General features: G+C 52.8%; 1 protein-coding gene across 1 annotated transcript; it reads left to right on the top strand.

The window, feature by feature from the left end:
• Nucleotides 1-7,737: 7,737 nt before the first annotated feature.
• Nucleotides 7,738-14,593, top strand: LOC103637703 (uncharacterized). Its single transcript, XM_008660384.3, has 5 exons — nucleotides 7,738-8,560; nucleotides 9,232-9,600; nucleotides 9,675-11,838; nucleotides 11,920-14,036; nucleotides 14,131-14,593. Exons 1-4 carry the CDS (start codon nucleotides 8,321-8,323, stop codon nucleotides 13,986-13,988), a joined length of 4,842 nt encoding a protein of 1,613 aa, XP_008658606.1. The 5' UTR covers nucleotides 7,738-8,320; the 3' UTR covers nucleotides 13,989-14,036; nucleotides 14,131-14,593.
• Nucleotides 14,594-15,778: the final 1,185 nt, after the last annotated feature.

Raw genomic sequence — 15,778 nt, forward strand, 5'->3', positions numbered from 1 at the left:
GGCGCCTGAAGGACAAGTTCTACAGGCTCGAGCTCAACCACATCGCCCGACGGTACAATGAGACTACGGACGAGCTGGCTAAGATAGCCTCGGGGCGGACAACGGTTCCCCCGGACGTCTTCTCCCGAGACCTGTATCAACCCTCCGTCAAGACCGATGACGCGCCCGAGCCCGAAAAGGCCTCGGCTCAGCCCGAGGCACCCTCGGCTCAGCCCGAGGCACCCTCGGCTCAGCCCGAGGCACCCTCGGCCCCCGAGGGTGAGGCACTGCGCGTCGAGGAGGAGCGGAGCGGGGTCACGCCTAATCGAAACTGGCAGACCCCGTACCTGCAATATCTCCACCGAGGAGAGCTACCCCTTGACCGAGCCGAAGCTTGGCGGTTGGCGCGGCGCGCCAAGTCGTTCGTCTTGCTGGGGGACGGGAAGGAGCTCTACCACCGCAGCCCCTCGGGCATCCTCCAGCGATGCATATCCATCGCCGAAGGCCAGGAGCTCTTACAAGAAATACACTCGGGGGCTTGCTGTCACCACGCAGCGCCCCGGGCCCTTGTTGGAAACGCCTTCCGACAAGGTTTCTACTGGCCGACCGTGGTGGCCGACGCCACTAGAATTGTCCGCACCTGCCAAGGGTGTCAATTCTATGCGAGGCATACACACTTGCCCGCTCAGACCCTGCAGATGATACCCATCACCTGGTCGTTTGTTGTGTGGGGGCTGGACCTCGTCGGTCCCTTGCAGAAGGCACCCGGGGGCTACACACACCTGCTGGTCGCCATCGACAAATTCTCCAAGTGGATCGAGGTCTGACCCCTAAACAGCATCAGGTCCAAACAGGTGGTGGCGTTCTTCACCAACATCATCCATCGCTTTGGGTCCCAAACTCCATCATCACCGACAACGGCACCCAGTTCACCGGCAGAAAGTTCCTGGACTTCTGCGAGGATCACCACATTCGGGTGGACTGGGCCGCCGTGGCTCACCCCATGATGAATGGGCAAGTAGAGCGTGCCAACGACATGATTCTGCAAGGGCTCAAACTGCGGATCTACAACGACCTCAACAAGTTCGGCAAGCGATGGATGAAGGAGCTCCCCTCGGTGGTCTGGAGTCTGAGGACAACGCCGAGCCAAGCCACGGGCTTCACACCGTTCTTTCTAGTCTATGGGGCCGAGGCCATCTTGCCCATAGACTTAGAATACGGTTCCCCGAGGACGAGGGCCTACAACGACCAAAGCAATCGAGCTAACCAAGAAGACTCACTGGACCAGCTGGAGGAGCCTCGGGACATGGCCTTACTACACTCGGCGCGGTATCAGCAGTCCCTGCGACGCTACCACGCCCGAGGGGTTCGGTCCCGAGACCTCCAGGTGGGCGATTTGGTGCTTTGGCTGCGACAAGACGCCTGAGGGCGGCACAAGCTCATGCCTCCCTGGGAAGGGCCGTTCGTCATCGCCAAGGTTCTGAAGCCCGGGACGTACAAGCTGGCCAATAGTCAGGGCGAGGTCTACAGCAACGCTTGGAACATCCGACATCTACGTCGCTTCTACCCTTAAGATGCTTTCGAGTCGTTCGTACACCTCGTTCACACACAAAGTCTAATCATCAAGGAAGGGTCAGCCTTGCCTCGGCAAAGCCCGACCCTCCCTCGGGGGCTAGAAGGAGGGAACCCCCTCCGCGTCAAAATTTTCCTCGGAAAAGATCTTTTCTGCCAGAATGTCTTTCGTGCCTTTCGACTACTTCGAAAGTGGGATCCTGAAAATGACGGAGTACACGTAAGCAGCCAAGGCTGACCGAGCCGAGGGACTCCTACGCCTCCGGGATACGGATACCTCACTCATCACCTTCTGCGATAAGTAACTCACGCTCGGATAAGTGATTCCGCGGACCGAACAAGTCTTCACGCTCAAAAACTCTTCTGCCGAAACGATTTTTTGGGCCTTCTCGACTATATCGATAGCAGAATCCTACGGACTAGTAAGAGTACACGTAAGCGGCAAAGCCGACCGAGCCGAGGGACTCCTACGCCTCCGGGATACGGATACCTCACTCATCACCTTCCGTGAAAAGTAACTCTCGCTCGGACAAACAATTCTGTTACCGACAAATAAGTCCAGATACTCAAAACAAGAGGAAAAGAAACACAGCTTTACAACACGCCGACAATATGTTTGGGCCTCGGCGGCCGCGGAAAACATACGCACACTACAAGACGAACCGATCCTGCAGGCTCGAACCTCGACGGAGGGGGAGCGGCAGCACCCTCGGCGTCAACAACACCTTCGGCGAAGTCCGACCTAGCCTCGGACAGCAACGCAGTCGGAGGATCTCCGCTCCGAAGGACGACATCAACACCGCGCCCGGGCCATCGCCGCCAGGGTCTTCTCTAGGAATCCGGCTCGAGCAGACAGCTCGGCCGGCCACCCGAAGCCTCAGCCAGCTGTCCCCCGAGGACATCAGCCCGGCTTGTGGCCTCGGCAACTCGACTCCGGCGTCAGTCCCGCCAGTGGACGGCCCGGCCAGGCTCCGGCCGACGAAGTCTTCTTTTCGAGCCAACTCCGCCTCTGTCCGTGCTAACACCGCTGCCTCCGGCTTCGGCTCATCGAAGAGCGGCCGAGGGTTTCCTTTAACTAAGCAAGAGAAGCCTCGGGTGGCAAGGTCGACCGAGCCGAGAGACTCCTACGCCTCCGGGATACGGATACCTCACTCGTCACCTTCGCACGAGGCAACTCACACTTGGTTAAGCGGTTCAGTTAGCCGACAGGCGAGTCCTAGTGCTCGAAATGAGGAAAAAAAACATGGATCCGTGCCGAAAATACATACATGTTCAGGCCCCGACAGCCACAATGAACAAGACACCGACACTCAAGGTGCCATTACAAACGGAACTCCGGTTCCGCCTCCGCGGGTACGAACAACCCCCCACATTGGAGGGCCCGCGGGGCGATAAGGCTCTAGGTCGCCCACCGCCGCCCGCTCCAGCAGCAGCGACCACGACCTCCGCTCCGGGTGGCCGAACTGCAGCAGCGATGGCCTTAGGGCGGACGCCGCTGCAACAATGCCCTCGCCCACGTCTCCGCTCGAGGGGCGAGGACAAGCTATCAAAGCCAAAGAGCCGGAGGCCCGGAGCGCGGATGGTGGCGGTGATCCCGTCGGCGACGAGGACTTCTTCAGCCGCCACCACCTCAGCACTGACGACGGAAGCCATCTGCCCACCGACAGATCCCCACTCGAATCCTCCCGGACGAGCGGAGCACCGACCTCCGCGCAGAGGCGCCGTACCGGGGCAAAGGCAGGACAGCCCCAAAACACAAACGCCGCCCTAGCAGCGCGCGATGTCTTGGGCGGTCCTTCGGTGCGCGCGGCGCGACAACCGCTCTTACGGTGGGAGGGGGCACCGGGAGCCGAGCCAGGGCCAGCTGAGCCAGCGAGCCCAATGCACTGATGCACTGAAGCTGACGACGCTCGCCGCCGACCAGCCCCGCGTTGTCGAAGTCCGACCCTCCCGCTAGGCCGGTGAGCGCCCTCTCCCTTGAATGCTGAGGGAGAAGGTGACCCACGAACCCGCGCGGGAGGTAGAGCTCCGGCTCAGCCCGACCTCCGCCCCAGCCAGGATGATGAAGATCCTTGAAGCTGAGGGCGGGACCAAGATCGCAGCCCGGCTTGCTTCTCCCCACCCAGGAGCTGGAGGTCACCGTCTTGGGTGACCACCGGCGAGGGGATGCGGCCGGGCTGCCTGATGAAAATCCTTGAAGCCGAACGATGGCTGAAAGGTACCAACTTCCGCGAAGTTGCGTTCCACCAACGACAAGGCAGAAGAACTGCGAGTGTCCCCCATCCGGGGGCTTGGAAGGTGGAAAGACGCGATGCATAAGGGAGCGCGAAGACATGGCTACCTTTCAAGGGGGTCACCCTCCTTTTAAAGGCAACTCTCCCCACTTGCGTCCTCAGCCATCGCGGGCTGAGTCTTCTCCAACACGCTCCAAGGTCCTCCCCCTACGACACGGGGGCTGGGTCCCACGCGTCATGCAAGCTGGCCCAGGGCAGAAGAAGCCAAACCGCCGTGCGTGGTGCGCGCAACTGCCCAGCGGTTACAAGCATTCCTCCACTCTCGCCCAGACCAGCGGGTGAAAGGGCGGGCCACCATGTAGGCGGCATGCGACCGCACCAAGGGGGCGCACCCTTTCGACTTCAACGCGTCCAGCATGGTGGCCCAGACCCACACGTCATGTAACCGGTGCGACGGTTGCTACGTGCAAGAAACTGCACCGCCACTCGCGCCACTACCGTGCCTCCTCGACTGCGGAACCAGTACCGCGACTCGAGGCAACCCCGCGCACGACCCAACAGTGCCAACTAGGCACATCAGCCACGGGTCAGTCAGCCGCGGGAGAAGGCGTGACGGTCGATACGGCCAAAAATGGGCCGACAGTAATGGCGGTGGCAGGCGGGCGGAAGCAGCGATCAAGTCGCCAGCCACGCTCACGTCCCCTCCTGGGACAGCGAGAGAACCCTCTCCCACGGCGTGAAGACGGCGCGCCCATGTCCCGTTCCTCGAACGGCTCGCGCACGCACAACGGCTGCCCTGCGAACCACTCGTCCCGTCGCATTAACTCTGCGGCAGGACAGGCGGTGCCTTTGGCAGGCGAAGCAGGCGACGCTTCACCTCCGCCATAATGACCGCGTCAAAAAAGGTGCGCCACGTCATTCGATTTCGTATCCTTTTCCTCTTCCTCTCTCTCTCTTACAACAGGGACCGGGAAAGGGGATACCCCGAAAGGGATCCTTCTCTGTGAAGGAAATGGGCCCCGAGCCCCCCTACTGATCAGAGGTTCGAAGGCTGGCCCCTCGGAGGGTTCAACAGTCGCCTCAGAGCGCTCGGGCTCCGCGCCCACAACTGGTCAGAGGTTCGAAGGCCGGCCCCTCGGAAGGGTTCAACGGCCGCCTCAGGCCACTCGGGCTCCGCGCCCACTACTGATCAGGGGTTCGTAGGCTGGCCCTCGAAAGGGTTCGACAGCCGCCTCAGACACAAAGCGAGGGATGACCCTGGGTACGTTCGATACATAACCAAGGCTCGGGCTACGCTCCCGAGGTACCCTAGGACATTTCCGAGACCGACGGGAACGATTTTGTAACGGAATCCCATCAGAGGGAGGCATCGAGCCCTCGGACCCCGTCAAAAGGGGACCGGGTCCGGCAAATCACCCGCAGGTACTTTTGGAGCGCGCCTTTGGGCCACTAGCTGACCCCAAACAAATGGGGCACGGGCGTCCACTCGGATTACCCGTTAGCAGCTCACCGAAGACACCATGTTCGGTGCCCTCCAAGGGCAACATGGCGCTTTCCCCCCCCCTCCTCCTTGCGGAAAGGCGACGCAGGGGCGTATGTAAAAAAGTCGAGTCTGTCCTTGACCGTCCTCTCGCTCTGTGCGGAGGCTCGGGGGCTGCTCTCGCAAACCCGGCTCCGGCCAAACCGTTGACAGCGTCAACATACCAGCCCGAGAACTTGGGACCCGACCGTGCACCCGGGCTACGGCCAGCTCGCATGAGGGAACAACCAGACCGGCCGAAGCATCGCGAAACGCATTAAGACCTCGAAGGAGTCAAACCACTCCTCTGAGGCCTCGAGGGCTACACCCGGCGGGTGCGCTCGCGCGCACCCACCGGAACAAAACGCAACCGAGAAAGGTCGGTCCCCTTGCAAAAAAGTGCGACAAAAGCCTCCAAGCGAGTATTAACACTCCCTTCGAGGCTCGGGGGCTACTGTCGGGGACCATAATTAGGGGTACCCCCAAAACTCCTAATCTTAGTTGGTAACCCCCATCAGCACAAAGCTGCAAAGGCCTGATGGGTGCGATTAAGTCAAGGCTCGGTCCGCTCAAGGGACATGATCTCGCCTCGCCCGAGCCCAGCCTCGGGCAAGGGCAGCCGACCCCGGAGGATTCACGTCTCGCCCGAGGGCCCCCTCAAGCAACAGACACACCTTCGGCTCGCCCGAGGCCCAGTCTTCGCCAAGAAGCAACCTTGGCCAAATCGCCACGACGACCGACCGCATCGCAGGGGCATTTAATGCAAGGATGGCCTGACACCTTATCCTGACGCGCGCCCTTTAGTCGACAGAGCCGAAGTGACCGCAGTCACTTCGCCGCTCCACTGACCGGCCTGACAAGAGGACAGCGCCGCCTGCGCCGCTCCGACTGCTGTGCCACTCGACAGAGTGAGGCTGACAGCGGCCAAGTCCGGCCTCGGGCGCCATAGGAAGCTCCGCCTCGCCCGACCCTAGGGCTTGGACTCGGGCTCGGCCCCGGAAGACGACGAACTCCGCCTCGCCCGACCCCAGGGCTCGGACTCGGGCTCAGCCCCGGAAGACGACGAACTCCGCCTCGCCCGATCCCAGGGCTCGGACTCGGGCTCGGCCCCGGAAGACGACGAACTCCGCCTCGCCCGATCCCAGGGCTCGGACTCGGGCTCGGCCCCGGAAGACGACGAACTCCGCCTCGCCCGACCCCAGGGCTCGGACTCGGGCTCAGCCCCGGAAGACGACGAACTCCGCCTCGCCCGATCCCAGGGCTCGGACTCGGGCTCGGCCCCGGAAGACGACGAACTCCGCCTCGCCCGATCCCAGGGCTCGGACTCGGGCTCGGCCCCGGAAGACGACGAACTCCGCCTCGCCCGACCCCAGGGCTCGGACTCGGGCTCGGCCCCGGAAGACGACGAACTCCGCCTCGCCCGATCCTAGGGCTCGGACTCAGCCCTGGCCTCAGCCGACGGTCTCCGCCTCGCCTGACCCAGGGGCTCGGACTCGACCTCGGCCTCGGAAGACAGACTAGACCTCGACCTCGGAGGAGCCTCCGCCTCGCCCAACCCAGGGCTCAGACCGATCACGTCACAGGAGGCGCCATCATTACCCTATCCCAAGCTAACTCAGGCTACGGGGAACAAGACCGGCATACCATCTGGCTCGCCCCGGTAAACAAGTAATGATGGCGCTCTGCATGCTCCATGACGACGGCGGCTCCCAGCCCCCTTACGGAAGCAAGGAGACGTCAGCAAGGACTCGACAGCCCCGACAGCTGTCCTTCCGCCAGGCTCCAGCGCTCCTCCGACGACCACGACACCACACGAACAGGGTGTCAAAACCTCTCCGGCTGCCACGACGGCATGTACTTAGGGCACTAGCTCTTCTCTGCTAGACACATTAGCACACTGCTACACCTCCCATTGTACACCTGGACCCTCTCCTTACGCCTATAAAAGGAAGGTCCAGGGCCCTCTTACAGAGGGTTGGCCGCGCGGGGAAGAGGATGGGACGGCGCGCACATATGCCTCTCGCTCCCTCCCGCGCGGACGCTTGTAACCCCCTACTACAAGCGCACCCGACCTGGACGCGGGACAAACACGAAGGTCGTGGGTTTCCCTTTTACGCCTGTCTCCCTCCGGCTTCTCCCCGTTCGCGCTCCGTCTCGCGCCGACCCATCTGGACTGGGGCACGCGGCGACAATTTACTCGTCGGTCCAGGGACCCCGGGGTCGAAACGCCGACAATGTCTATATTAAAATAAACGATGATATACACATACAAAATATATACATCAATTATTATATAAATAATTAAAAGTCTTAAACGAATTTAGTTTTTGGGTAGAGGGTGAAATAAAGGATCTGAAAACATAAAAAAACAACTAGTGTCATGTCACAAGCCGTGTTTGATATGGGCATATGGCTTGACTTTTGCATCGTGTGATGTAAATGTGCACTGACTTCACACATGTTTAACGTCGTCGCCGCACAGGCACAGAAGCTCCCCTCGCCTGCGGTCACTGCATGGTCGAATTTGCCCCTTGTGCTTTCCTCTCCTTCCTGCAAGGAGTCGAGACGAGACATCATCCCTTCTCTCTCCACATCTCTCGACCCCGACCTCGCTCGCCGTCTCTTCCCTGCCCCTGCCCCTGCCCCCTCAGCTGCGATCTCCCTCCCTCCCCCGAATCGCTGAATTTTTCTCACTCCTCCTCCTTCCCATCTCGGATCGACTCCAAGACGCCGAGCCCACTTTGGTGACCCAGCCCCGAAATCCCCAATCGAGCTCGACCGGAACCCGTCGATTCCGCCGGATTCGACCTCCCGCCGGTGAGGCGGTTCGCCTGAATCGGCCGATTGGACCCGAATTCGGGTGTTCCGGATGCGCTCAGAGCGGAGGCTTGCGGATCTAGGGTTCCGGAGGGCCTAGGGTTGCTGCCGGCGATCTGGTGATGGTGGTGCGGCGCGGTGCCGGAGCTCGGCGAGGAGGGTTCGGCAGCGACGTTGGAGAAGATGCAGCGAGCCGGATATGCATGGGTGGCGCGGCGCTGAGGGGTGCGACGTCAGGAGGCGGCGTCTCGTTCGGCTCATGTGGCCAGCGGCACGCGTAGAGGCAGAAGCTCCACCACCACCGGCACAAGGACCAGCTACTTCTCCTTCTGGTTCATCTGCTACCCATCCTCGGACTACTTATCGGCCGGAATCGAGTGCGCAGAAGCAGGAGTGCATCGATCTTCCCTGCCCAGTGTCATCTGATTCCTTTGTAAAGGTGCGTTTTTGTTGGGTATCACTTGCTTGCTAAACTCGATGGGTTTAGACTCAGGTTGCCAACCCTTTTTTTTAGCTGTTTGGACTTGAAATATACCAGCTATATGAAGCATCTGCACTAGATAACTAGATTCCTCAGGTGTTAGACGCCTCGAGGTTTTGGGCTGAGTAAACTGTTGAGTTTGGATGCACTACTGCTGACTGCAAGCATGCTAATATGGAAATATTGTGCGGAATTCCTTTTGCATCATTGCATCGAATTCTGTGAACGGTTCACTAACAAATTGGCAATTTGGTCACACCAAATGAAAGGATCTACTACTACTAATTTTTTTCACAAACAATGTGGGAAGTGCCATCCCGTGAATAGTCGTGATTTCACAAATGATGTGGGAAAGTGCTACCCAAGAATAACGGTGCAAGGGTGAACAAATTACTTAGTTTCTTATTGCAGCCATATTCTTACTTTCTGCAAATAATGCAAGGTGGACCTTGCTTGTGCCGGTGTTCATTTCAATAACACAGTTTACACTGTTTGTCCATTTCTTGTTTGATTGTTAACATATTGAGCACCGCGAGGTTGTAATTGTTGAACTTGTATACCAAACTAAGAAGAGAATGGATTAACACACTTGTTATTGGATAACTTGTAACAAGCTGTTCAATTTTCAGGACGGGCGTGAGATTAGAGTTGGCGATTGTGCTCTTTTTCGGGCTGTCGATGTCCCTCCATTCATTGGATTGATACGTTGGATTGAGAAGAAGGAAGAAGGCTATCCCAAATTACGTGTTAGTTGGCTTTATAGACCTAACGACGTGAAGCTTAACAAGGGTATACAACTCAACGCTGCACCAAACGAGATCTTCTACTCTTTCCACCAGGACGAAGCATCTGCTGTTTCTCTGCTGCATCCTTGCAAAGTTGCCTTTTTACGGAAAGGTGTTGAGCTACCAGCTGGAATTGCTTCATTTGTATGTTGGCGCGTGTACGATATTGACAACAAGTGCTTATGGTGGCTTACTGACCGGGACTATATTAATGTAAATTCATTTCTTTCTTGTTTTGTTCATTATATATCTATATATACTTATTAACATATGAAATTGATAACTAGGAACGGCAGGAAGAAGTAAATCGCCTTCTATACAGAACAAGGCTAGAAATGCGTGCCGCATTACAATCAGGTGGACGCTCTCCAAAGCGCTTAAATAGTCCTTCAGCTTCCCAGCAACTGAAGACTGCTTCAGATGGTACACAGAATGGTGGTTTGTCTAGAGGAAAGAAGAGAGAGAGAAGTGAACAGGGAGTTGATCCAGCCAAGCGGGATCGTGATCGTCTACTTAAGGTTGATGACGGTGAGCCTGGAAGCTTTAACTTGGATGATATTAAGTCCGAAATAGCAAAGATAACAGAAAAAGGTGGACTTCCAAATGCAGAAGCAGTTGCAAAACTTGTACATCTTATGCAACTTGATCGAACTGAGCAGAAGATAGACCATAGTGGTCGGGTTATACTTGCTGATGTTATTGCTGCTACAGATAGTCCCGATTGCCTCGGCAGATTTGTCCAATCAAGGGGCCTTCCCGTGTTGGACAGTTGGCTTCAAGAGGCCCACAAAGGGAAGTCTGGTGATGGGAGTAGTCCTAAAGAAGCAGATAAGCCTATTGATGAACTTCTCTTGGCCCTGCTTCGTGCACTAGCTAAATTGCCTATTAATCTCAGTGCATTACAAAGTTGTAGCATTGGGAAATCTGTCAATCATCTGCGCAGCCATAAAAATCTGGAGATTCAAAAGAAAGCTAAGTGTCTTGTTGAGAACTGGAAGAAGCGTGTTGATGCTGAGATGAAGTCAAATGATGTGAAGCCTTTAGTTTCAGGTCAATCTGTTTCCTGGTCAGGAAAAGCAGGTTTTCAAGAAATTTCAAATGTTGGAACCAAACGAGGTGGCTCAAGTGAGAACAGTCCAAAAAATTCAGTGCCCACTCTTTCATCATCAAAAGTTTTGACTGATAAACCTGGGGGCACAGATGCTGCAGCGAAGTTGAATCCTGGGGTATCTGCATTGTCAAATTTACAACATGTGCAATCAACACATGTTACTACCAACTTGAAGGAGCAGCCCTGCAAATCAACTGGTGGGACTGGCTGTCCTGAGCTGCCTACTGTAAAAGAGGAGAAAAGCAGCAGTTCAAGCCAATCGCCGAACAACAGCCAGTCAATATCTAGTGAGCCATCGAAGGATGCAAGAAGTTCAACTGCTGCTTCTGGTGGTGCTAGTAAAACTTCTGGAAGCTCTTCACGGAGCCATCGAAGGGCAAACAATGGTCTTGTTTCAGGGAACCTGAAGGAACCTTCTGTAGGAAGATCTGTCTCCCTTGATCGATCATTGCTGCAGGATAAGTCATCCCAAACTGGTACAGCTTCTGAAAAAGGAATTGATATGCCATCTGATCATGGAAATAATCATAGATTGATTGTTCGCTTTCCAAATCCTGGTCGTAGTCCTGCTAGAAGTGCAAGTGCTGGATCTTTTGATGACCCATCTGTTACTGGGGGTAGAGCTTCATCTCCTGTGGTTGCAGATAGGCATGATCAGACTGAGCGCAGGGTGAAAGTGAAGACTGAAAATTCTCGGCCTCATTTAGCATCTGATGCTAATGCAGAGTCCTGGCACAGCAACGACATTAAAGGAGCTACTGGTTCGGAGGAAGGTGATAAATCACCATGTGCTATATTAGATGATGACAACAGCAGGACACCTGATCATTCTGTTAAGGATGCACATGCATCGCGAGCTGCGTGCTCGTCATATATGAATGAAAAAGGTGTCAGTGAAACTAAGGTGGGAACCTCATTCAGCCCAATGAATGCTCTTATTGAAATCAAGTACTCTGAAGCTAGTCATTCACTGCAAGCTGGAGATGACACAGCTATGAATCTTCTTGCTAGTGTGGCAGGAGAAATATCTAAATCTGAATTGGCTTCTTCACCAAGTACTTCTGTAAAGAAATTGGTCTGTGAGGGTGTCAATACTGGAAAGGTTAAAGTAGAAAGTGACATGGGCCCATCACATCCAGGGCAAGCAGATGCTAAGAAAGTTGCCATGGGGAATGAAGTGAAAAATGATGCTTGTTTGGTTCCGAAGGAGGAACAACATCAAACTGCGCCATCTCCTGAGCTAGCAGATTCAAAAGCAGTTAAATCTTCAGCAAAGATTGAAATCCATGAAGGGCATGCAAACAAATGCAACTCCCAGCATGCTTCAATTGATTCCAAAGGTGAACATGATCAGAACTTCAATTTGTGCCACTCAGCTAACACAAACGTTGTCAATATTTCTAATATGTATTCATCTGCAGGCGAAAATCGGGATGGCTGTACTGCCCATGGGAAAGTTGAAGATGGCAGTACAAACAAGGATGGTGCCATGGAATCTGCATTCGGCAGCCAGCGTAGCTTGGTTGTTTCCAGTAAAAATTCAAGATTGGTTCTTGCTGGGGAATCTTCATTGTCTGCTGCTGATAAACAAACACAGGGTCTGTTAAAATCAACTAATCATAAGCATCTTCTGAGTGTATCGGACAACCCAGGAGCCTTTGATAGACATGACAGTATGGCTGGAAAATTAGATTTGATGGCTGCAGAGGTGAAAAAAGCTGATGTCGTGGGCAATAGTAGTGTATTGCAGAATGACACTGAAAAGAAGGAACATGTTTCTCCCTCTTCGGCTGATGTTCCAAAACTAGTACCAGCAGCGTCCCCAGTTGGTGTGGCAAATGGGAATAATGAGATGAAAGAATCAAACGGCAGTTCAAGTGAATCCAATAGCCATGTAAAATCTGAAGGTGTCAATTCTCAGCAAAGCGAGCAAAGTGCAAAGCAGAGTTCAAAGAAATCCAGTGATGGTGTGTGCGGAAAAGAAGACCATGTCTTATCAGACGAAGAAGGTTCTTCTCTAGCCGCTCACACCAAGTCAAATGCTACAGCCAAGCTTGATTTTGACTTGAATGAAGGAATACCTGGGGATGATGGGCATCAGTCTGAGACAACTGCCTCACCTGTTGTATGTTCCTCAGCAATCCATTTAACTGGGCTTTTGCCATTCACTTCGCCTACTACAAGTGGGTTGCCGCCAGCTCCAATAACAGTAGCTGCTCCAGCTAAAGGACCCTTTGTTCCTCCTGAAAACCTACTAAGAGCAAAGCCAGAGATCGGGTGGAAAGGTTCAGCAGCTACGAGTGCATTTCGCCCTGCTGAACCAAGGAAGATTTTGGAGATGCCTGCTGCCACACGTGACATTCCAGTATCTCATGCTGCTGGGAAGCAGTCTCGTCCCACGCTTGGTTTCGATTTGAATGTTGCAGATGACCAAGCTCTCGAGGAAGATTTTCCACAGAGTTCTGCACAGACTACCTGTTCAGAATCTGGAAATACGAGAAGTCGAGATGGCTCGTCACGAAGTGCTGGTATTGAACTTGATCTGAACAGAGCTGATGAAGTTGCAGACAATGGCCAATTTGTACCAAATGCTTCACACAGAGTTGAAGTCCCATTGTTTTCGACGAGATCGTTACCTAGAGTTTTATCTAATGCTGGCGCAAATAGCTCAAGGGACTTTGATCTTAATAGTGGACCCGACCTTTATGATGTTGGCACTGAACCTGCACCAAGGAGCCTACCTTCTAAAAATACAAGCAGTATTCAATTCCTACCACAAGTTCCTGTTAGGATGAATAGTGATGCCATGAGTAATAATATATCACCATGGCTTGTCTCTACCAGTCCTTGTGGTCCAGTAGCTATACAGTCTTTTTTACCATCTAGAGAACAGCCTTACCCATTGGAGGCAGCACCTGGAGCCCAGCGGATTATTGCGCCTACAGCTGATGGTGGCCAATTTGGAGGTGATCCCTGCAGGCCTCCAGTTATTTCAACGTCTCCAGCGATGGTTTTTCATCCGCCTGCATATCAGTATGCAGGATTCTCTTTCCCTCCAAGTGTTCACCTTCAAACACCAGCATTTTCAATTGGATCAGCAACATTTAATAATTCTGCATCTGCAGGAGTTCCATATTTTCCAACTCTTTCCTCCTCTCTTGTTGGGCCAGCCGGAGCGTTGCCTTCCCAACATTCAAGGCAGTATGCCATAAATCTTGCTGAGGGTAGCAGCAGTAGTGTACGTGACGGTAATCGGAAATGGGAAAGTCAGGGCCTTGATCTTAACTCAGGCCCTGGAAGTATAGATTTAGAAGGAAAGGATGAACGGATGCCTTTACCAGTCAGACAAAATTTGATCCCACCCCTACATGGCTTTGTGGAGGATCAAGGAAGAATTTACCAAATGCCAGTTGTAGGAACAAAGAGAAAGGAACCTGATGGCAGTTGGGACTCAGAAAGGTCTACATACAAGCAGTTACCATGGCAATGAGGGCTCTGAAGGAGATCATTTTGCACCGACTGGTCTGCGAATGAGCATGTATGTAGTTGATTCAAACTTTTGAGGTCTGTTCTATTTCTTACTACCAGTTGCTAATCTTGTGAGATTTGTGGAATCATGCCTTTATTTACAGATCACCTGCATGTAGAGCTTGGCCGGTGTGTTCTTCAGTCACTGGACTACACTCAGGGGATTCAGCCCCATGACGATGGCGTGGGATTGAGGAAAGCGAAAACTTCCTGTAATTGTTGTAGATTTTTTCTTAGCTGTTAGGCTTTTGGTTCTAATTTACTCAGGAGGGTATGGCTGCGGTGGAGGAATCTTTGTGATCCTGAGCTCTGTGGCCGCTGTAATTAGACCGTCCGCTCTGTTTGTTGGTGATAAACTGTTGAGCACATGCTGGAGCTTTACATAAGAATTTAGATGTGGCCTTGTTCCTTGTTGGGGAAGCGTTACGTCAGCTGACCATATATATACACTGGTGCAACGTACAGCTCTAGTTGCTACACCATGTATCTTGGGTTGCAGTGCAGCTGTATGTATAAGAATTCTAGTAGATGAGCAGCTATAACTTTTTTTCTCTCTTTGACACCGAATCCATCTGCATCTGGTTTACTCCTGATGCTCTTTTTTTTTGGAGAGATGACTAGCAGATACGAACGAGAACAGTGAATTGTGATTTTCGTTTGATTTGTGTTGGATCCGGGATTCATAAAGAGCCTGGGCTAGTCTATAAACTACATATATATAAATATTTATAATGAAAACATAAAAATATAATGATAACTAGTCGGTTGTTCGTGCGTTGCGACGGCTTACAACAATACTCACGTAAACTATTCACAAAAAATTCAAGATTTTTTATTGATTGTCTCTGCTCTCCGTATAATATTTTTTGATTTGGCTAACTGATGTTATTGTTTATTCCATGCAATATATCATGGTACTAACACGACCAATGAAGTGAGCGATTAGAAGAGAGTTCACAACGACTGACTGAACGAACAGAGGTTATAAAATGACATAATTCCACCATGAAGAGACCAAATAAGAGAAGGTTTGTGAGCTCAAGTTTCTAAAATAAGTCATATTAACTCAAACTTATAAAAAAGATGGATCAAAATATGAAGTGATTGCTAAAGTCAGACATCAATAAAAACTGGATGCGCTCCATATAAATTATGTTACTTCGTAGCAATTACTAACGTTTAAAACCAATAAATAACCTTTCATTTTACTGTTAGTGTGACAAATCATTGTTGCTTCATCCAATTCAGCAACCTCAAACACCATGGAGCCCATTGCGCCAATGTGGTCTCAGAAACAACCTAATACTTGCAAGAGCCAAGAACGTCGTGCCGTGCTTGGGCTGTAGCCTCGGCCCGTAGTGCTGGCCTGACCCGACACAATTATATTTTTTATTTTACAAAAAAACATATATACATATATACAATTTATATTTAATATTGAAACATCTTAGCATGATGTTCTATTGGTTAGATAGTTTTATCCAGTATCGCCCGTTGAAAGGGAAATGTGCCATTGGGCCATTTCTAAGTATTTTGGTGATTGAGTGTCAACACAAGTGCTTAAATGTGAATCTATGCCCATGGTTGAACAAAGTGCAAATCACAAGTAAAGGTATGTTTCTAAGCCTTAGTACATTGGTTTTGTGTACTAATATCTTGTCTAAGTGTTAGAAACAGGAAGAAGAAGAAAAGAAAAGAAGTGGAGAGTGGCTGTGTACAGCCAAAGGCTGTTTCGGGCTGGGGCACCGGACT

Source organism: Zea mays, chromosome 1 (assembly GCF_902167145.1).
Source record: "Zea mays cultivar B73 chromosome 1, Zm-B73-REFERENCE-NAM-5.0, whole genome shotgun sequence".
NCBI lineage: Eukaryota > Viridiplantae > Streptophyta > Magnoliopsida > Poales > Poaceae > Zea > Zea mays.

Coding starts and splice junctions, on each gene's coding strand:
- LOC103637703 (XM_008660384.3), top strand. CDS start 8,321: ATGCATGGGTGGCGCGGCGCTGAGGGGTGCGACGTCAGGAGGCGGCGT. Junction 8,561..9,231: donor CATCTGATTCCTTTGTAAAG/GTGCGTTTTTGT, acceptor TTCAATTTTCAG/GACGGGCGTGAGATTAGAGT. Junction 11,839..11,919: donor TGCTTCAATTGATTCCAAAG/GTGAACATGATC, acceptor ATTCATCTGCAG/GCGAAAATCGGGATGGCTGT.